This window comes from Dryas octopetala, chromosome 2, assembly GCF_963921425.1.
Source record: "Dryas octopetala chromosome 2, drDryOcto1.1, whole genome shotgun sequence".
In the NCBI taxonomy this organism is placed as follows: Eukaryota; Viridiplantae; Streptophyta; class Magnoliopsida; order Rosales; family Rosaceae; genus Dryas; species Dryas octopetala.
In genome coordinates, this window is record NC_141367.1 from 13,546,371 (window position 1) to 13,568,290 (window position 21,920).

Sequence of the window (21,920 nt, forward strand, 5' to 3'; positions counted from 1 at the left end):
ATGAGTTCCTAATCAACACTAAAGTCTTTTAATCCTAATGTGATTATTGCACTAATTTCTTTCAACACTAAAGCCTTTTAATCTTAATTTGTTGTAATGTGATTAAAAATGACATTAAAGCCTTTAATCCTAATGCAAAGTAGTTTTCTAATCCTAATGTGATGAGCGAACTAATTTGCTGTAAAACTTGGGCAGTTTGTATATATGAAATTTGCTGTAAAAATTGGGCACTTAAATTTCACCAATATCTATTCATGATTCAAAATGACATCACAGATATTTACTCAAACAATATGTCCGCAATCAAAGTAGGCCCGAGGGGAGCATAGCAGAAGGATACATTGTTGACAAATGTTTGTCATTTTGTTCTATGTATTTGGAGGACACCAAGACACGAAGAAACCAAGGGGGGCGTAATACAGATGCAGGGGGTCGTGATGCCAGTGGTGGACTAGCAATATTTGCTGAAGGAGGAAAACGGATAGGGAAGAGGGTCAGCCAGGTCATACAATTGGACATTGAGGAGAAGGAAAAGGCATATAGATGTGTGCTTTGGAATGCACCTGAGGTTAAAGTACAAATAGAGTGAGTTCATTTATCATAATTCATCATAATATATATTTACTTTAATCATATTGGTTCCAAAAATTTGATACTGAATGCAAATCCACATCAAAATGTATTGTACTGACAAAATGACTGGTGTAGTCAATATGTTGAAGATGCAATAGCTGCAAGGGGTCGACGAACACCAATGCTTGTTGCAGAAAGGGCTGCAAATTTATCATTTCCAAAATGGTTTGCTGAACATGTAAGCTAAAACAGTGTTTGCCTAATCAAATAACCCAACCACATTGTCTAGTCATTTGCTTGTGCAATGTTTGTATTGGTGTTATGTTGAATCAATGTTTGGAATGCGTGTGTGGTGGGTGTAGTCAAATGTTGTCTTAGTTTGAATGTAGGGTCCCATTGATTAACAGGTTAATGCATTGGACGTGGATCACAATAACATAATCTCCAAAGACATACGAGCAATATCAAAAGGACCAAGCGAGTGGTGTGTTAGGCATACAAAATTCATGGTCAACGATTTTGATTTCGAATTAAGTCCCTCGACCATAAAGGGAAAAATCAAAATAGTGGCGTGTTCATAAAATCGTCATCTGAATGCTATGCGAGTGCCCGTGATCGATATCCGAAAAGGGGGGAGGTAGACTACTATGGTAAGGTTACAGACATAATTGAACTGTCAAACCATGCTAGCCGCAAGGTGGTATTATTCAGGGGTGAATGGGTGGATACTGTTAATGGCAGCCGGGGGCTGAAGATGGATAAGTACGGATTCACATTGGTCAACTTCAATAGATTACTTAATAACGATGATCCCTTTATATTATCTTCCCAAGTAATTCAAGCATTCTATGTGCAAGATCCACATGATGAAGGATGGCATATAGCAATCAAGACAATGCCAAGGAACACATTTGACATAGGGGACAGACACGAAAGTGAAAGTCTCATATGTGATGATATAGATACAGATACTGAAGGCACGAACATGCAACATGCTAGGACGGACATGGAATCGGCCATTGTATATGAAGATGGACAGACCAACGCAATGAATGTCGATAATGGCAGCTAATCAATCACCCTCCACTAAAGGTAACTTATATTTCCAAATGCTACACTTTCAATACAGAAATGACATATACGTTATAATATTTGATTAATGGGCCATGCATAACTGCATTTCATGGAGACAGTGAAGGCAGGAATAAATTTTCAATGTGCCACTAAAGAGTGATTTATTTGGGAGTTGACAACAAGAAATGGGAGATAAGACCATCTTAAATACAAATGTAGACTGGTGATGTAAACAGGTTGAGGAAAAGCAAGCTTAATATTTATAGTTGTGCAGGAGATGTGGAGTGTCCTTTCCCATTAAAACATGACAACAACCCACCAGTTCATTAACTACAAAATATCCACCACCATAAGTGACTTGATATCGTTCCCTATATAAGATTGACTTTTCCAAACAGGGGGAGTATAACATCTGACTTCCAGAATAAGTCTACTTCTTCGGGTATCAATGATCTAGTGCATTAGTGTTAATCAAGGTATGAAGATTTACAAGTAATACACAGAATGTTATTGTGTCTACAAGTCCTGTAATTTAATTGGTTGAATTAGTTGTGTTGTCATCGATGCATGTATACATATTTGTGCAGGGACGTGTGAGAATCAATAATATGCTTTATAACATGTGAGGGATAATTGCATAGCTGAAATTTATGTGGGAACATCATATTGATGTGGGGAGCACATGTTGTTTGAAACTCAAAATGATTGAAGGCTAAAGTCATTATATGATTTTCAATACATGGCATGTTGCAGTATGTTTTTGGGAAAATGGACTCCATAGTTGTTATCAACATGGTGCCTGCATTGGAGGATAAAGATAGTGAAGCGGTTGCAAGAGCGCAATCGATTGGGGAACAACAAGTTTTCGGCAATGCGCCTACTTTTGAAGAAAGTGAAAGCAGGGCAATTGGCAACAGGGTTAGGTTAGGAGATTCAAAAGCACACACTACAAGAAAAACCTTCATATATATCAGTGATAAACCGATATCTATTTAGGTTTCCAACCGATATAATGCGTGCCGATATCTATTCTCCCATATTACATATCGGTTATTCACTGATGTCTATATTATATTAGATATCGTATTTGTTTGATAATCCGATATGATATACCATCATTGTTATCAGATATTAATGATTTCTGATACCTTAAAAACTACATTCCGATATGTAAGATACTTATGATATCATTAGTAATTTTGAAACCGATATACAAAATGTATTCAATATCGTCTTGGTACTAAAAATCAGATATAAAATGAGTATAACATATCGGTTTTGTAATTAAAATTGGATATAAATGGTATATCACATATCGGTTTGGTACTTAAAATCTGATATAAAAAGTGTATACTATATCGGTTTTGTACTTTAAATCTGATATAAAAGGTGTATAACATATCGATTTTGTACTTAAAATCGGATATAAAAGGTGTACAACATATCGGTTTGGTACTTAAAATCTGATATGTAAGGTTGGTGTGAAATATATTTTTTTTTTTTTTTTGTGCAAAACCTCATATAAATGCCATGGATATGCAAGTAGACAAATGTGTGGCCTAAAATTGGTGCATTTTCAAATTTGCCTTCCATTCAAATATTCCAAGTACAAAAATGCATTTCATTCATCCAAACATTCCAATTAAGTACAAATAAAAAGATTACAAATTAATCCCACAAAAACAATAGTCCCAGCCATGATCAAATTAAATTCCATAACCCCATCAATTGTTCCAATTCAAAGCTGCCTACACTTTCAAAATATTGGCATGGCAGCAATTTTCTGAACCTTTGACTACATTGTTCTAAAATCTGCATGCACTTGTTCTTCCTTTACAAAAAATTGGCTTGGCCATCTAAATACCACAAAATGGCTAACGTACCCTACTTCATACGTACCGACATGGCTATATATAAGTCGAGATGACAAACTGTCCCCATTCAACCCACACCTCATCAATTTGTGCTTGGGTGTAACTGCTTCGCTTGTGCTTTGGATTAGACCACTGAAAATATATAGCATAGCAAATTACATTATAATAAAACATTTTTCCCAACTTGCATGCTATAAAAGAACCAATCCACATATCAAAAACCATGGAAGAAATTTACATAAAACAAATGAAACATAACCAAGAAATGTAAGAAAGATCAAATAATTGAGAATAAATTAGCAGAGAATAAATTATTGGGAAATGGGATATAAATGGGTACTTACTGCAGAGTGTTGGTTCCTCATGTTTTTTGAAGCACTGCCCAAGTAAGGGAAGCTGAGGGCCTGCAACACGAAGTAGAGGAAAAATGAATAAAATTTATGACTTTCATAACATACAAATGTTTAAAAAAGCACGCACTATTGAGAGGATCATCTTATTGTGGCTTCTAGCAAGACAGAAGCAGTGTCAGTCTGCAAAAGATAAAACATGTTTTAGTAAATCATCTTATTGTGGAAGATGGATTTCAAAAGTTGGAGAAAAGAACCTCTTTATGCTGCTTCAGTTTCTTTAAGGTTACTATTATACAAAAAATAAAATAAAAAAATAAAGAAAGAGGATCACAGCACAAGGGAATAAGTCCTGCATAACCACACAAATGAGAACAAAAAAAATTTAAAAAAACAGGTCATGGAACCCAACTCATCGTCATTGAAGAATCCAACTCATCCAACCTACAGATCCATGCCAATATATGCCAAAATCATAACAGAGAATAACAATACATCATTGCATTTTGAAATAACAAGAATCAATCCATTAGCTTCTTTGGACAAAGAGATCTAGAATATGTGAAAAATTAAAATCAAGTCTCTGAAATTGGGATAACATATTATCCACAAAACAATTACTCTTAGGAAAATGGTATTTAACTAGTTATAAACCTGAAGAGTGAAAAGATCAGCAGATTGACCAATCACTTTATCATATTTCAGACCTTCTGCTGCGAGTCCAGCCATTGCTACCACTGCCAACCTAAAAGGCTACTACAATTTAGTTCTTCTCCACCACACACATATTATAGACTTCAAATGTATCAATTTATAAGGATATATTTTCCTGCAGTGAAATGCAACTATGTATTGCATTTGAATATGATAGAGTCATGTGGAAACATTGCAACAGGCATATTCAAATGGACTGGTTGCGCACAAGCCAAATCAGATTATCAGGAAACAATGAGACAGACTAATGGATTTACAGTGAAAAGATGCACCATTTTCAAAAGCACTAGGAGTACATTTGTTGCAGTTTCAGAAGGAAATATTACTGAAGCAAATTGATAATTCCAGTAGCTATAACTATCATATAAATACCTGTCTAGCTCCTTTGCATCAAGCTGCCCACTGTATATAAGCTTTTCCAGCCTTTCGTCAATGAGATTGACATGCTCTTTCCCGATATCTAGAGAATACCCCAGAATGGGGAGGCCCAGCAAATAAGCAACTATCCAAAGAGAAAATTGTTTTATCAGTATGTCAAGTAAGCAACTCAAAATCCGAGGCGCTATTTATCAGTCAGAAAGTTTGATATTAAGAATCTGATATGTGTTTTAATGAAATGAAGTACCTAAAAAATGAGCAGCTTCATGTCTAGCTATTCTCTCCTGATAATCTGGGAAGAATGATGAAAAGCCAGATATGGCAGCTTGAAGAAGCCTACAAGTGCAGATAAAGCTTAGTTTTTAATGCAAGAATTAGAAAAACCGTTAAAACACTAAGAGTATCAAGGCATACAAATTAAATTCCATATAAAACTTAGTCTTACCCAGGGGCAGTGCTTCCCACACCCAAAACAACTAAAGAGATGCTCCCAATCAAGTATGGCACAAAAAAGCCCCAATCCTTCAAGTTTGGTACAGTGAGAACCCAAGATGTCAGTAAAAACCAGAATCTTTTCAAAAAAAATTTCTCTGTAAGGCATTCAAATTTTTCTCTATATTGTATAATTCCTCTAATTCAATATGTGAATCTAACAGTTCAACACTTCAACAAAAATATTATTGCAAAAGACCTCAAGGCAAGCCTGTATCCCAAAAATGCAGTTGACAAATATTGGGAAATGATTAGGCTGATACAAAGATGAAACAGAATCCCTTGCTTTTTCTGTCTTAAACTTCTTCTACAATTTAAGTTGTGTGCATAAGTTAATTTCTTTGTTTAGTAAAAATGTCAAGTAGCTATAATTATCTGTGACATTCAATTTCTTTGTTTAGTGAAAATGTCAAGCAGCTATTATTATCTGTGACATTCAAGACAGAGGTCTGCTTGTCATACTTTAACTATCAAGAATCAAATGAAAGTCACTATAGATTATTCGTGCTTGACCCCAAAATGCTTTCTCCTAGTTCGCTGCAATAAAATTTGCCTGACATAGGTCCTTATAAATTTAAAAAAAAAAAAAAAAAGGGCTAGCTTACATAATAATTGGATTCCTCCTCCCCTCTTATATAGCCAGACCTTTCGAATTCATGCACAATGTATGATCAAATGCACCAGCAAGGTACTGAGAAAATTCCTCCACTTTTACACAAGATGCAAGAGAGAAAACTAATAATCTGATGCAGGTAGTGATACACTGTAACAATATAATTCAAAGACCAGGTTCCTATATATTCATCGAGATCAGAGAAAGGATGTTTGCATGAAAACATTCATATAGTTACGTACAAGTAGCAAAAGGCATGATTTCATGTCAATAGATGAAGAAAAACACTACCTCAACTATACACTGGTACAGAAAAAAACAGTAAAAATTGAAAAGAAAATTATCATTACACACATATAGGAACACAAACAACCCCTCCCAATCACACTGTCTAAGATAGTTGTTGTATAACTTATATGTGGACTTACAGAGAAAAGGAGATATAATCAAATTTACCCCAGGAAGTTGGCCAGCAAGAAGACCTAAGAATCCTGTTGTCCCCACCACGGTGAATAGAAAAGCGGCCTGTATCACTGAGAGATATTAATATTACAAAAAGTAGTTTGAAATCAATGCCTGAAAAATGCATATAGAAAGAGCCGCATCCAATTTTAGATGTGATGTGCCTTGTCTTTCCAGTCAGTTTATAACAATTCAGATTCACTAAAGATTAAAGAAAGATAAGAAGACAAAAAGGTAGAGAAATTCACAATAGGATGCTGACAATTTTAACTCAAAATTGGTCTGGACATCTTTTATCTAAGTAGTTTGGATTAAGGGTTTGCTGATGTGAGATTTGTCTTCATAGAAGTTGAAACCATAAAAAAAGGAAATAGATATATAAATGTAGTGTTGACGATTTGCAAAACAAACTTGCACAAAAGAGCCTAAAGGTTAAGAAGCTGTATGTAAAAGTAAGAACATCCAAGAAAGTTTTTGCATATAATTTTGGCTCATTCTGAATGCAAGTAGCACAAATAAATAACCAGTGTGTTACAAATACTTACATCATTTCTGACACTGGGAACTGCAAGGGTTTCTGCATTTTTAATTCCAAGAGTTGTCAGCTCCCTAAGAGAAGTCTGGTGCATAAATGTTGAAACTTGAACGAGTCAACCTATCTATTTTCCAACCAAGCAAATGTATAAACAATAATTCAATACATTGAACAGATCATTATCATTCAAGTACATGTATGCATGAGTTTGTAGATGTGGCTAATTTTTGGGTAGCAGTTTCCCAGAACTTCACATTTGTGATGGAGACTGACCGTACGCCGTGAGACATATGGCTGAGAACTCCATTTCTTGGCCCAACCAACTTCACTTAGCTGATCAAGTGCCTCTTTAACTGCACTGCTATCTTTCTGCGGCAAATACATACTTTTCAATGATATTCTTTCTATCTAATTTAGCTTCAGCCATGGGACTAAAAATCTACAGCTAAAGGAATTATCTATGAATTCAAAAAAAGATGATTGATATGAAGAAAAATGGCAGAGAAGGAAGAAAATAAATTAGCATTAATTAGCTTTAAATAGCTTTAAATAGCATTAAAAATGTTCTCATTTGGCCCAGTTGGATGCCTACGCTTCAGTTAACTGGAACATCATAATCTAGCTATTAATCTGAAAAGAATGTTTGGTGGGGTCATCAATTCATGAATTCATTACAAGTCCCAAAGTAGATGTGTTCATTGGTTTACCAAAAGAAACAAAAGATGTGTTCGATCATTGCATTTTTTTTTATATGAAAATTATAAGCATGCTTTTTTTGATATATATACATATATATAGTTCTATAAGTATGCATGGATACAAGGAGCTTTATGCTAATACTTTTTCGTTTCACATAAATAGCCAAAGCAAAGAATAAATAACCTATGGAAGATAGCACAATCATAATCAAACCCAAACCTATATACTTATTCCTTAGCAACTAAATTAATTAGTATATGACCATATTATGAAACACCAAGTAGAAAACTGTCCACATAAGCTCAAGTCAAATTTATGTTAGCACATTAGAAAACCAAAATTTCACAAGTTTTCAACAATTTTTTTTTCAAGAAAATTGCATTATGAGAAGAACAAATAAAAAAACAACCTTACAAGACACCCAAAGCCATAAACAAAGACCCTATATTTCATATTCAAGGCCTGTATATCTTTACAAATGAAATCACTCAACACACAACCCAATGTCTCAATATACCCAGATACTTTCATTGCCTTTATAACACAGACACACCAGCTGACCAGCTCATGGTCATGTAGGTACTCGAACACATGCTTTCATTTCTTACAAATCAAAAAATGAGAATCTCCACAAAACCCAAAATTAAAAAGAAATAAAAAAAAACAACTAAACAAGCTCAAGCTAACACGCAGACATAATATATAACAAAATATAAAACTTTTATAACGACCCATGTCCGCAAACAAATAAAAATTCATAGATCGAGCTTCAAAAGAAGCTTAGGAAGCTGAAATTGGAAAGTAAACGCTAAAACCAACAAAAAAGAGGAATAAGAACATGGAAAATCGAAGAAGGAGATTGTACCTGCGCTGCAAGAGGTTGGGGGGTCCTTCTGGAGATCTTTGAGCTCCTTCAAGATCCGCTTTAAAGCCATGGATGAACCTCGCAGATCGTCACAGATCTAAGAGGAAATGAGTTTCAGAGAAAAGGAAGAGAGAACGCACTTGACGACCCCTAATTTGAAACCCTATTATTAGAAAGAAGAAACCCACGAGGAGGAGGTACAGAGAAGGGGAAAAAGCGAAAGAGATGAGGGATTGAGCTTACAATTTCCACACTCCAGTTGATCGACGCCATAACCAAAGGACGCCATCGACGCGAAAAAGAGGAGGGAGAATGAGAGCCACCGACACCAAGGACTTTTGGCAGTGGCGACGCCAAGATCGACTGAGAATGAGAACGAGAGAGAAGGATTGAGCTGGGTTATTGATCGAGTGAATGAGAGAGAAGGAGAGTGTTCGAGCCAAAGAAGAAAAAAAAAGGAGTCTGAGGGAATATGTGTGTCGTGACTGGGAGTTGGAAACCTGCTAAAATTTTTAAGTTGGGACCCCGTGTTTTTTTAGGTGAAATATAGTTATCAGATCTGACTTTTACATATCAGTTTTTTTGAAAAGTTAATCAAAAGTACAAAATTAAGATATCAAAAAAAAAAACTAGTGATATGTTAATAAATTAAGACATCGTCTAAAAAATTAACCGATATCTAAAATTTTACAATATCAGTTTATATAAAAACTGATATTAAAACAGTGATGTCTATTCAAGTTTTTCTTGTAGTACACCTAATAATAATTCTCAAGGAGGAGGATGAGGACCATGATATTGTATATGTTTTGAGTGATGACGAAGATGATGTACATAATAAACAACACTCAGTAATGACTTGGTTGCCAACAAGGAATAGGGTAACCCCCTTGGTATCAATTGACTAATAGATATTTCTACCCTATATGTGTTATAGTAGGTTTTTTTTGGTAATTTATGGGTCCTTACCAGACTGGGATGAAGAAGAGGGCGATGAATGAAGGCCATTGTGCGTGTATTAAGTGACACAATAGTTTTTTAATATGAATATTGCATTTATATGGTATGGAGTGTTTAAGTTTGTGTGCAGTAGACATAAATCATTTGGGTTATATATCAAAGATGCAATTACGGGTTAAGCACTGGGTTCGGGTGTCAAACCATCTAGCAGCGAGCGATGAAGATTGTTGATATCTTATTTGGTATGACTACTGCTAAGTTTAGAACAATGAAATGAAGAATGACACCCGAGTTGGACACCAGATGTTGGATTTAGAGTTTATTATGTCTAAATGCTCGATCTGCACACTCCACTCAATTTAAGCACGATATAGTAAAATAATCCCTTCATTTGAACAAATGTGTCAATTAGTACACACACTGATAAGTGGCACGAATGGCTCGAAAGTAATGTGAAAATTATTTGGGATGCGGCACAAAGTAGGAATGATATGGTTATAAATTGGTAGTCCAGTGTACGCTTATTAATATGGTTTACATTGACCAAAACAGTATTGCCTTAAAAATGATTTGGTCATTTTGTAGATATCATTCACAGCACTAATAGGATTCACTACATAAGCAAATTTCAACACGAGTAATGCCTTTTCCATTTGTAGAGAACTTTCAACAAGAATTATTTAATTTTTATATAGAAAAAATGATAATATTTAATAAGAAAAAATTTCATCAAATAAATTTTCTCAAACAAAAAAAAAATAAATAAATAAATCTCATGGGCCAGCCCGTTTAAGTCACCGCAGGAGCACTAATGGCCCGTGGGCCATGCCGGATTATAGGTATTAACTATATGGACCGACCCAAGCACGGCACGAAAACACGATGGGCTCAACTTAAACGGGCCGACCCGAACCAGCCCGTTTGACACCTCTACCTTTTAAGTAGATAAAAGATAAAGGGCAAATTTTCGTAACATGGACTCCAACTATACTCTATGTCTCTATTTAGGATATGAATTTCACTTTATGTCAACTGAGGACTGAAATTTTTCATTTTGTGTCAATTAAGAATCTTGTTTTTGTTTTCTTATTTTTTCTCAACTTTAGCCCGACGTTAGACGCATTAAACCTCAAGAAATTTTTGAAAAATTATACTAGGTTTAAAGATATGCATCTTCTCTTTACAACCATATGAAGATCACCCAAATCGGACCTATACAATTCCAAATAATCAAGGCTCCTAAAGTAGGATACCCGAAACTGTTATATTTTCTAAATATTTTCTCAGATGTCCGATTGGAAAGTTTTGGGTACTCTAGTTTGGGGCCAATTATCTGGAGTTGTAGCTGTCTGATTTGAGTGATCTTTATATGATTGTTAAGATGAGATGCATAGCATTAAACCCAATATAAGTTTTCTGAATTTGGTGGAGATTTTATAGGTCCAATGGAGGGCCAAAGTTGAGATAGAATTTGCCAAAAACAGGATCCTTAAATAAGTTCAAAATGAAATTTTCAAAATTTAGTGGACACAAAGTAAAATTCATGTCCTGAATAAAAGCATGAGATATAGTTTGAGTACTTTAACTAAATTTTCCCAAAGATAAATGGATATGAACTGTAACTAAATTTTAAATGAAGGGCGTGAAAGTAAAAATTATTCAAACTCTGACTTACATGACCCTAAATAAGATAATATTTTTTAAAAATTTGGAAACTTAGAAGATAAGGAAACGTAATGTAAAATATCTTTTAAAGATATTTTATATTACGCAATTGCAACGCTGCAATTTTTGTTTGCAAAACTTGCGTCATATATTTGCAAATATTAAAGGTAGAGTAGTACTAAAGTCAATATAGTCATATCTTTGCAAATATTAGAGGTACAGTAGTACTGACTACTAAAGTCATATCTTTGCAAAGTTTGCGTCATATCTTTAGCTGAGCAATATTAAAGTCAATAAAGTACTAAAGCCATCCCTATACTTGCAAAGTTTGCGTCATATACTCATATCTTTAGTATTTAACATTTGCAAAGTTGCAATGCATACGAAACAAATCCCTTTAGTATTTGTCTACTCTACATTTTTATAATGTAAAATATCTTCAATCATTCATGAACACTAAGAGCGCCAAAGGACAGCAGTTTTGCCGCTTAATAGCTAAATCAGAAGGTAGAAAGTGGGTTTTGAATTTTAAAAATAAAAAGAGGGGCAACAAATAGATTGATAAATATCTTCATAAAGCAGATGGAGAGACGTACAAGAGAGAGCAGTAAACAATGGTGAGTTCGAAGCAAGGAATTAATTAGAGAGGAGGAATATTTTCTGCTCATTCACAGAGGATCTGATCATTCACACGGTTGACTACAAAGAAAGAGGAGCAACACCTGTGTGGAATAGACGCAATATTCTTCATAAGCAGATGCAGTTGGAGATGGGTCCATTGAAGGGTTAGTGTAAAGAAAAGGATCATAGGTATGACAAACAATATCGACTTTTCCACTGTTTCAGCAAATGTATAGATAGAAACTAAATTAATCTCATACATGTAACCATTGGAATGAGTTGTTAGTAGCAGTAAACTACATACACTTGCCATTGTATGTAGTAGCCTTTAAAATTGAAATTGTTTGGAATGGCAAAAATATGCTTAAATGAAGGAGTAATTTGAAAATATGCTTACAGTCCTGCACATGTGGAAATGGAAGGTTGATTTACAATATCCTGTGCAACATTATTCTATATTTAGTACTAAGAAGCTGTAAAGTTTCCAGATGTAAATAAATCAGTTTTTATTTATTGGGAGTGGTTATAATAAGGAAGTTAATAATAATAAATATGAAGGTGAATGCAAAACTCATTGGGGGCACTGGAAGGTGGGGAATAATACACCCTGTTAATTTGAAAAATTGACGTATTGGCTATATACTTGTGTTTGTTTATAGGATGAGTGATTTTTTAAGAGCTGCAACTGAAGGATTCAACGTCACAGAATTGGATAGAGATGATGAGACCCAAGCACCATTACTTCCACTGTTTCATGTTGAGAACAATGTACAGCATGGATGGAATGAGGAAATACTATCATATGACCAGTAGGGCCCTCACGTGGGGGTTCAGGTAAGTGAACCAACACAGTCAGTAGGTTGTGGACCATCCCTTAAGAAATTGAGGGGCCAAAATAAGCTTAACTGGGGAATCGGGGGGGGGGGGGCCGATAAACTTACATTTAATAGTAGCGGACAAGCAGTCGCACCTAGGCGCAAATGTGCACAATTCTCAAGGTTTCTGGGAATGTTTACGCATAACCACAAACTTTTTCCTGTACATTTCATGGATTGGCGGGATTTTCGATAGGGAATTTCAATTAGGGATGCATGGGATGAAGTGAAGGTATTTTCTACTACCATATGAAAGAGCTACACTTATCAAATTTTTGTCAAAACTTAATGCATGTACTACTTGCACAGTTAATTAATAACATAAGATGTGAAATTAACAAATAACAAGATGTAACAGGAAAGCCTTGATGATAAATAACAACCCACGTGATATATAAGAGTCCATGTCGTGTGTCATGACTCTTAGGATTAGCATGCTTAGAGTGTTATCTATTATCTCTTGTATTATCGTTTGTATAGCTTCTGATAATTATTAGAGTACTAGATAGAGTCATAGTTAACTTTATTTGTTAAAATCCCTTTTTCGACTCTTGTATAGCTGTGTATGTAAAGCATTATAAATACATATCACAACCTCAATTACTTTTGAGGCATTCAATTATAATCAAATTCTTATTGTTGCATGGTATCAGAGCAACACAGAGTCACACGACTAAGATCCATTTTTTTTTTTCTTGTTCTTCTTTCTACCACTCACTATGTCTTCTGCTGTTGCAACATTCAACACAGCCTCTTTGGTTTCAACAACCAACACCATCGTGATGGCTTCCTCACAGTTTTCTCAATCTGTGCCTAATCTCCTCTCTATCAAACTGGATCGTCACAACTATCCTCTTTGGTTGGCCTAGATGACTCCAATCCTTCGCAGCAGAAATCTCATCAGTTATGTCGACGGCACCAATCCTCCACCATCTGCCTTCATCAAAGACGCTGCTGGTCGCAATATAGATCAAGTCAATCCTGCCTATGAACCTTGGATGCTCAACGACTAAATGGTTTTATCCTGGATTAACAGCTCTGTTACTCCAACTCTCTTGGCAACGTTGACTCGGTTTAACACTGCTCGGGATGTTTGGGCATCATTAGCTGAACGATTTGCCTCCTCAGCCCAAAATCGCATCATTGAAATGCGTGGTGAGTTACTTCGCACTTATCGTGGTGACAAAACTATCACTGAATACCTTAACGTATTAATACACTTGCTGATAATCTTGCCTTATCTGGTTCACCTATGACTGATAATGATCTTATTGCCATTATTATGCACAATGTTGGTAATTTATATGAGAATACCGTTGCGTCGACTCAAGCATGGGAAACTTCTATTACTTATGATGCACTTGAGGCTTTGTTATTGAGTGCTGAGCGCAGGTTAACCCAAGTTCATATGGCTGTTGTCGATACCGGTGTCACTGCTATGGCAGCTTCCATCTCATGCTCTCGAGGTACTTACCGGGGTCGTGGGTTTCCTTTTGGCCACAGAGGTAGTGGTCGTGGTCGTGGATGAGGTCGTGGTCATTTCCCTTCCACTGGCAGCAGCGGTTTTCATGCCGGCAATGGGATTTCTCCAAGTTTTGGTCGTAGGTAATCTCATTTTTCTGCCCATGGGTCTTCTTCTTCCCACTCTGGTGTACTTGGATCTTTTCCATCGGCTACAGACAATTCTCATGGTTTCTCTTCTGGCCATAACACTGGTGGTCCTACCAGTATTGTTTGTCAAATTTGTGGTCGTTCAGGACATGCCGCCATCGACTGTTACAACCAGATGAACACTGCCTATGAAGGGCGTGTTCCAACCGCCCGTCTCACTGCTATGGTTGCTGCCCATTCCCAATTGCAAGCTTCTTTGGGTTGGGTTGCTGATACCGGTGCTAATTCTCATGTCACTTCCGATCTGAGCAATTTAAATGATCCACGAGAATATCGTGGCACTGACTCAATTAATGGTGTTCTAGGTGGACAAGGTTTGCATATCAATCATATTGGTCATCATACTTTTCTTAAAAATTCTAAAGCTTTTCATCTTCGAGACTTACTTCATTGTTTCAATGCCTCTTCTAATTTAATTTCTATGAATCAATTTTCTCGTGATAATCACTGTTATTTCACTTTTTATCCAACCCATTTTTGTGTACAGGATTTGGTGACGGGGAAGATCCTTTTCCAAGGGCGGAGTGAGAACAGTCTCTATCCCATTACTACTAAGTCCAACTCCAAGTTCGTAGGTGGTCCAGTTGCTTTTCTTGGCACCAGGGTGAATGAACAAGTTTGGCATGCTAGGCTTGGTCATCCATCAATTTCTACCTTAAAGCAGTTAGTTTCTAGGACTAAACTACCGGTCTCCGGTGCTAGATTTTCTTCTGTTTGTACTGCATGTTCTATTGGCAAAAACATTAAATTGCCTTTTAGTCAGTCTGAGTCTTTTTCAAAATTTTCATTGGAGCTTGTTCATTTAGACGTATGGTATTCCCCTTATTTATCAAATTCTGGATTCAAATATTATGTTTTATTTGTGGATAATTATTCTAGATATTCTTGGCTTTATGTTATGAAAACTAAATCTGAAGTTTTTAATATTTTTGTTACTTTTAAAAGTCTAGTTGAAAATTTATTCTCTCGTAAAATCAAAAAATTTCAAACTGATGAGGGTGGAGTATATCAATAACAATTTTAAAGCTTTTCTGACTAAACATGGTATTCATCATAGATATACCTGTCCACACCACCCCGAACAAAATGGGCTTGCAGAACGCAAGCACCGCCATATAGTTGAAACGGTCTCACTCTTCTAACTCATGCCTCTATGCCCATGTCCTATTGGGCTGAGGCTTTTCATACTGCCATTTACTTAATTAATTGACTTCCTATTCGTGCTTTAAATTCAATTTCACCATATGAGAAATTATTTTCTAGAACGCCAAGTTATGAATTTTTGAAAACTTTTGGGTTCACCTATTATCCGTATCTTCGGGATTATAATACTAATAAATTACAACCCAAGTCTACTAAATGTGTCTTCTTAGGGTATTCTTTAAATCAAAAAGGGTATCAATCTTAATCTTGCAACTAATCAAATATTTTTGTCTAGACATGTCATTTTTTATGAACATAATTTTCCATTTAAAGAGATTGGGTTCACTACGCCTACTGGAGCATCTTCGTCTTCACCAAATACTGCGCCCAATTTGTTTATGTTGGATCTCCACCCCTCTACTTGGTCTGCACCACAAGGCCTCCAATCCACTGAGCCCACTAGTCCACTTCGTTCATCTCCACTACCTGCATATGCAAGTTCACCTTCATTGGTATTACCATCATCTCCTACTGTAAGTACTCCACCCACTAGTCCACATAGGCTCACTCTTCTGCCCAGGTCACCTACTAGTTTCTTGCAATCTTCTATTAATACTTCTTCTCCTTCTTCCAATGCTATTATTCTTATATCTTTCTCTTGTATACAGGATACCACTACGACAGAGTTGCAATCTACTCCACTGTGGCACCATTATATGTTGTTACTGCTGCACCTTTTGTGAGTCATTTAAATACTCATTCAATGGTCACAAGAGGGAAATATGGTATTATCAAACCCTATTCTAAGTATGCTTTGCATGTGAATTTTTCTAATGATCTAGTAGAATCTACCTGTTTTTCTCAGGCTAATAAGGATGAGAAATGGAGACGTGCTATGGCAAATGAATTTAATGCTCTTCAACGAGCTGGCACATGGATCCGTGTTCCTCCCACTCGGTCCATGAACATATATATTACCCAACAAATGGGTTTTTCATATCAAATGCAAGTCTGATGGGTCTGTTGAAAGATATAAGGCCCGTCTTGTTGCTAATGGGTTTCATCAACAACCCGGTCTAGATTTTGAAGAGACTTTTAGCCCTGTTGTTAATCCAGTACTATCCGCCTAATCTTGGCAATTTCTGTTTGTCATAATTGGCCTATTCGACAATTGGATGTTCAAAATGCATTTTTGCATGATTATCTTTTTGAGGAAGTCTATATGAGGCAGCCCAATGGTGTTGTGAATCCTCAACATCCCAATTTTGTCTGTCGGCTACGTCGATCTTTATACGGGCTTAAGCAAGCTCCACGGGCTTGGTTTCCATGTTTTTCTCAGCATCTTGAACATTTGGGTTTTCAATCTTCTCATGCTGACTCTTCATTATTTATTTATATCCATGAGCCCATTGTTATCTATTTATTGATTTATGTTGATGACATTATTGTCACAGGTAATAATGTTCAGCATATTAATACTTTAATTCAAGATTTGGGCAGAATGTTTTCTATGAAGGATCTTGGACTTTTCCACTACTTCTTGGGCATGGAAGTTCTTCGCCAACCTACTGGGCTTCATTTTTCTCAATCCAAATATATTCTTGACTTATTGAAATGTACCAACATGTTAGATGCTAAACCAGTTGCTACACCAGCCATTGGGGGACGACGACAGAGTCTCTATGATGGCGACCCACTTGCTGATCCTATGGAGTATCGAAGTGTTGTTGGGGCTCTCCAATACTTCACCCTCACTCGTCCAGATATTGCTTTCTCAGTAAATCAGGTTTGCCAGTTTATGCATAATCCAACTTCTGTTCATTGGGCTGCTGTTAAACGTATACTTCGTTATCTGAAAAATACTCATAAACATGGAATTCTATATACACCTAGTTCCTTACATCTCACGGCGTTTTCTGATGCGGATTATGCCAGAGATCCCGATGATCGCCGGTCCACTGGTGGTTATTGTCTTTACCTTGGCACTAATTTAGTTTCCTGGAGTGCTAAGGAGCAAGGTGGTGTGTCCAGATCAAGCACTGAGGCTGAGTATAGGCAATTAGCATACACGGCTGCAGCTCTCTCTTGGTTTCGTTCTTTATTTCATGATCTACGTATTCATCTAGTGTGCCCAAAATTATGGTGTGACAATATTAGTGCTTTAGCGCTTGCTTCTAATCCTGTGTTCCATGCGCGTACCAGACACGTTGAAGTGGATTATGATTATGTGAGAGAGAAAGTTGTTCGCAAATAAGTGGATATTGGTTATGTTTCTTCTCATGATCAGCATGCAGATATCTTCACTAAGGGCTTATCCTCTCATCGTTTCAAATATCTGGTTGACAAGCTTCCTATCCGTGACCGTCCTGTCAGCTTGCGGGGGCGTGATAAATAACAACCCACGTGATATATAAGAGTCCATGCCGTGTGTCATGACTCTTAGGATTAGCATGCTTAGAGTGTTATCTATTATCTCTTGTATTATCGTTTGTATAGCTTCTGATAATTACTAGAGTACTAGATAGAGTTCTGGTTATTTGTTAAAGTCCCTTTCTGGACTCTTGTATAGCTGTGTATGTAAAACATTATAAATACATATCACAACCTCAATTACTTTTAAGGCATTCAATTATAATCAAATTCTTATTGTTGCACTTGATTGCTCAGACGAGCGTATGAGGTTGCTGGAGGATCGAATTAGGCACACTGTGGTGAAAAAAATTGGAGCGAGATGGAAGCACTTTAAGGCAACTCTAAGACGAGATTGGTATGCACCAAACGTGGGAAAACTAGCACGTTTTACTTGTGGTGACAAGCGAGTAAAACAAGAGCATTGGAATCTATTGGTTTGCTTCTGGGATGATGTTAAAGGGCAGGTAAACAAGCAGGTTTATACCAATGTCATATGAGTTTAATATGTCATGAGTAATGCAAGGGAATCATACGTAACTCATAATATGTAGGCTGCTAGTGTAATGGTTAAAAAGTAATAGCCCACATTGGTAGAATGACTAATGATTACTATTATGTCTTGTGTAATATATATGCAGAAACGGTCAATCATAAACAAAGCTAATAGGCAGAAACTGAAGATGAGTCACAGTACTGGGACAAGGACGTTTGCACAAATACGACATGAATATGTGAGTGATTATATATGTGCATATATATTACGTTTGTCATGTATGTAACCAGCAATAATTGGAAAATATGGTTGTGTATGATAATATCAATTTCACGTCATATAGGGAAAGGGAATTTCTTAAAATAGTTGGATTATGGCATAGTAATATAAGATTCATTCATGAAAACTGAATAATGAGTTAGCATGTTATGATAAAAAAAAAAAAAAATAGTTTGCATGTTGTTAGATGATGGTGTACGAATGGAGTAATCACCTTTAAGGAAAACATGACATTAATTAAAAAGTGAACAATATATGATTGGTTGCGAATGTGGACACTCAAAAGCACAAGTCCAAAATATGTAGTACTTTTAATATACAAATTACAATTTTTTTTAAATGAAATTATCAAATTTGGCCATATTATATGTAAATATACACCACCATTAATAAGTTGTGCCCCAGAGGTCCATTAATATAAAATCAGAATTGAAATGTACAATATTACTTGAACTAATCTGGAAGGCCAACTTCCCAACACCATAAAAACAGGCAATGCAACAAGAGAAAGAGTAAAGACAAATGTATGTAATATATGTTGATGACAAGCTGGAGATTAGATACATGACTTATAATATGTTGCTAACAAAAACTTCCATTGATTTGGCAGTTTCTAGAGCATGGCAAGGAAGTTGACCGTTATACGTTTTTCAAAATGACCCACACAAGAGGAGTAGATCAGACACCAATGGATGCAGAATCTGAACGGATTATAGTAAGATAACCATTACATATGTCGAGTATATGAAATGCACAGGCATTGCAAGTTTAATTTCCATATTACAACACGGGATGTTATGAGGTTATACTTAATACTGATGCATTAAATTGGATGGCAGGCTGAATTTCAAACAGCACTCGAGTTGCGTGCAGCTAATGGGATAGAGGCCACTGACACTGTCATGCATGAGGTTTATTCTGAAGTGTTGGGACCTGAAAGGCGAAACAGGGTGAGAGGCTATGGTGATGGAGTAACATGGGCTGATGTGCCTGGAGTCATTACTGAACGGAGTGGAATAACACGAGAGCTTCAACTCCTAACAGAAGCATGCGATGAGCAGCGGAGGAGGGCAGATGAGGCAGGGGCATGCAACGAATAAAAGAAGAAGCACAAAAGGGAATGCAAATGCTTAAAGATGAGTATGCAACACTGAGGCAAGAGAATGAACAAGCGTTAGCAAACCACAAGGCAGCACTGGACAACTCGTTTAAGGCAGCTGTACAATCAACAGTGGCAATGGAAATGGACAATGCAATGCAAACAGCTGGATTCTCGAGTTTGGCTCACGCACTTGCAACGTTGAAAGGTCTATCTGGGAACAACACTAGTTGATTGAGGTTGGGTTTCTGTTCCCAATTTTGGTATTATATATGTTATAGTAAATATGACAAACTATGATGAAGTGTCATGCTACTGTTAAATATTATGCTTTAGGAAAAAGCTCAGCAAATATTTTGAAGTATAGTCATTATCATGGGATTAAGAGAGTTAAGGCTTGGTATGGTTGATGTGAAAAGGGCATATGAATAGGCAGTGTGAAATATTAAGTTTTTAGGATGGCAAATTAACTTTGTGTGGCTCAAGCAGACATAATTTGTTTAATATGAAGTGCTCAACTGTATGGAACCATGTTTGTGAATACTAATATGAAGTGCTTATGATGTGTTATTACCTAAATTGTCTGTTATATGGAACCACCCATTTGCAATGTGGAGTTGGATAACAGAAGTAAAATTACACGATGAAGTGACATGGTGTACTTCCAATAGCCATTGCATATATGATAAAATTGATATATGGTATACTGTTCAGACCACAAAAACCCAAAAAAAAAAAAAAAAAAAAAAGATATATGGTATACTGTACATACACGGGACGGGATTCAAAAATTGATGAACAAAGAATTTTATGGATATATAAATTCCTTCCAGTAAAAAAATAAAAAAAGTTTTCAATTGTGTTAATTATTTCAATAATACAATATAATCAATAATATAATACAAATGTCATTGCAATTAAAAAAAAAAAAAAGGACTTGGAAACTGTTTTTGTATTAGCCACTATGACAAAAATATTGAGAGACAGAGAGATATGCAGTTGGTTGGAAAAATAAGTGAAAGAGACAGGAATGGCAATGGTCACAACAACCATGATGACTGAGGATTGACGCAATAGGGTGGTGACTGATGTAGTTGCTATAGTATATAAACAATGATATATATAAAAATGCAAATGAATGTTTATTAAATTGGGAAATTGTAAATGACTGATACAAAACAGAGACTAACAATTTTGAGCGTGGGACTGATCGTATATATCAAAAGGTAAAAATAATGGAAAAAAGGGATGGATTATTGGTTTGGATTGAGGGGAGGATTCCACTGCAACATGAGACATGGTGGCCCAAATGGAATCGCAGAGCCATTTACAGTTTAATTCCACTGCAACATTAGACATGCAGGCTAGAGTGGAATGGCACCCATGTAGCAGTTAAGATCCAATGCAGCAAGAGAGTAGAATAACCAAGTAGAAGTGCAGATATTTGTAGAAACAGTGATCCACTGCAGACGCAAGCCAACATAAGTCATGAATCCAGCCGACAAGACCTGACTGCTGCCTGCAAATTGGCAGCCAAATTAATAGATAAAACACAGTAGCTGGAAATAAAGGAAGGATGGATAGGCTTGAAGTTGGGATAGTGGTATTCCGACCCTATTCTGTTAGACTGCCACTGCTTTGGTCGCTGCACTGTAGTTATTGGATATAAGTGATTGATAACAGTCAGTTCAAGAGAGAAAGGGGACTGTTATATATCAGAAGCAAAGACATGTTATTGTAGCAGTGATTTTTCTAAATGAACTTAAATTTTACCCTTATGTTAATTTATATATAAATTATGAATTATATCAATCTGTCATTTTAATTTTATTTTGAATGTGAATATGTCACTTTTGTCGACTTAATTATAAATTCCGTCTAAAATCTATCATATACCACAAATGTGATTACTTCTTTAGGGGTATATTCATCATTTCATTTTTAATATAAGCCCATGTAAGTCAAACATGTAAGTCAAACCACTTCACTCTGACCGTTTTTTGAATAAAAACTATAATATGTGCCTAAATAGTCTGACTAAAGGAGCACATTGATACAACCTGAATTGGCATA

The 21,920-nt window shown here is 36.0% G+C and overlaps 1 protein-coding gene and 1 long non-coding RNA gene across 2 annotated transcripts; both read right to left on the reverse strand.

The window, feature by feature from the left end:
- Positions 1-3,345: 3,345 nt before the first annotated feature.
- On the reverse strand, positions 3,346-4,209 carry LOC147293247 (uncharacterized). Its single transcript, XR_015120436.1, has 3 exons — positions 4,002-4,209; positions 3,866-3,925; positions 3,346-3,653 (listed from the first exon to the last, which is right to left on the reverse strand). It is a non-coding gene; the product is annotated as an uncharacterized LOC147293247 (long non-coding RNA).
- A 191-nt stretch (positions 4,210-4,400) lies between these two features.
- Positions 4,401-7,468, reverse strand: LOC147293248 (uncharacterized). Its single transcript, XM_086234522.1, has 8 exons — positions 7,339-7,468; positions 7,076-7,150; positions 6,525-6,593; positions 5,409-5,485; positions 5,211-5,299; positions 4,958-5,087; positions 4,526-4,616; positions 4,401-4,454 (listed from the first exon to the last, which is right to left on the reverse strand). The coding sequence occupies exons 1-8, from the start codon at positions 7,447-7,449 to the stop codon at positions 4,401-4,403; spliced, it is 696 nt and encodes a 231-aa protein (XP_086090648.1). The 5' UTR covers positions 7,450-7,468.
- Between the last annotated feature and the right edge of the window lie 14,452 nt (positions 7,469-21,920).

Coding starts and splice junctions, on each gene's coding strand:
- LOC147293248 (XM_086234522.1), bottom strand. CDS start 7,449: ATGTATTTGCCGCAGAAAGATAGCAGTGCAGTTAAAGAGGCACTTGAT. Junction 6,594..7,075: donor TTCCCAGTGTCAGAAATGAT/GTAAGTATTTGT, acceptor TCAGTGATACAG/GCCGCTTTTCTATTCACCGT. Junction 5,300..5,408: donor GTGGGAAGCACTGCCCCTGG/GTAAGACTAAGT, acceptor CTGCACTTGTAG/GCTTCTTCAAGCTGCCATAT.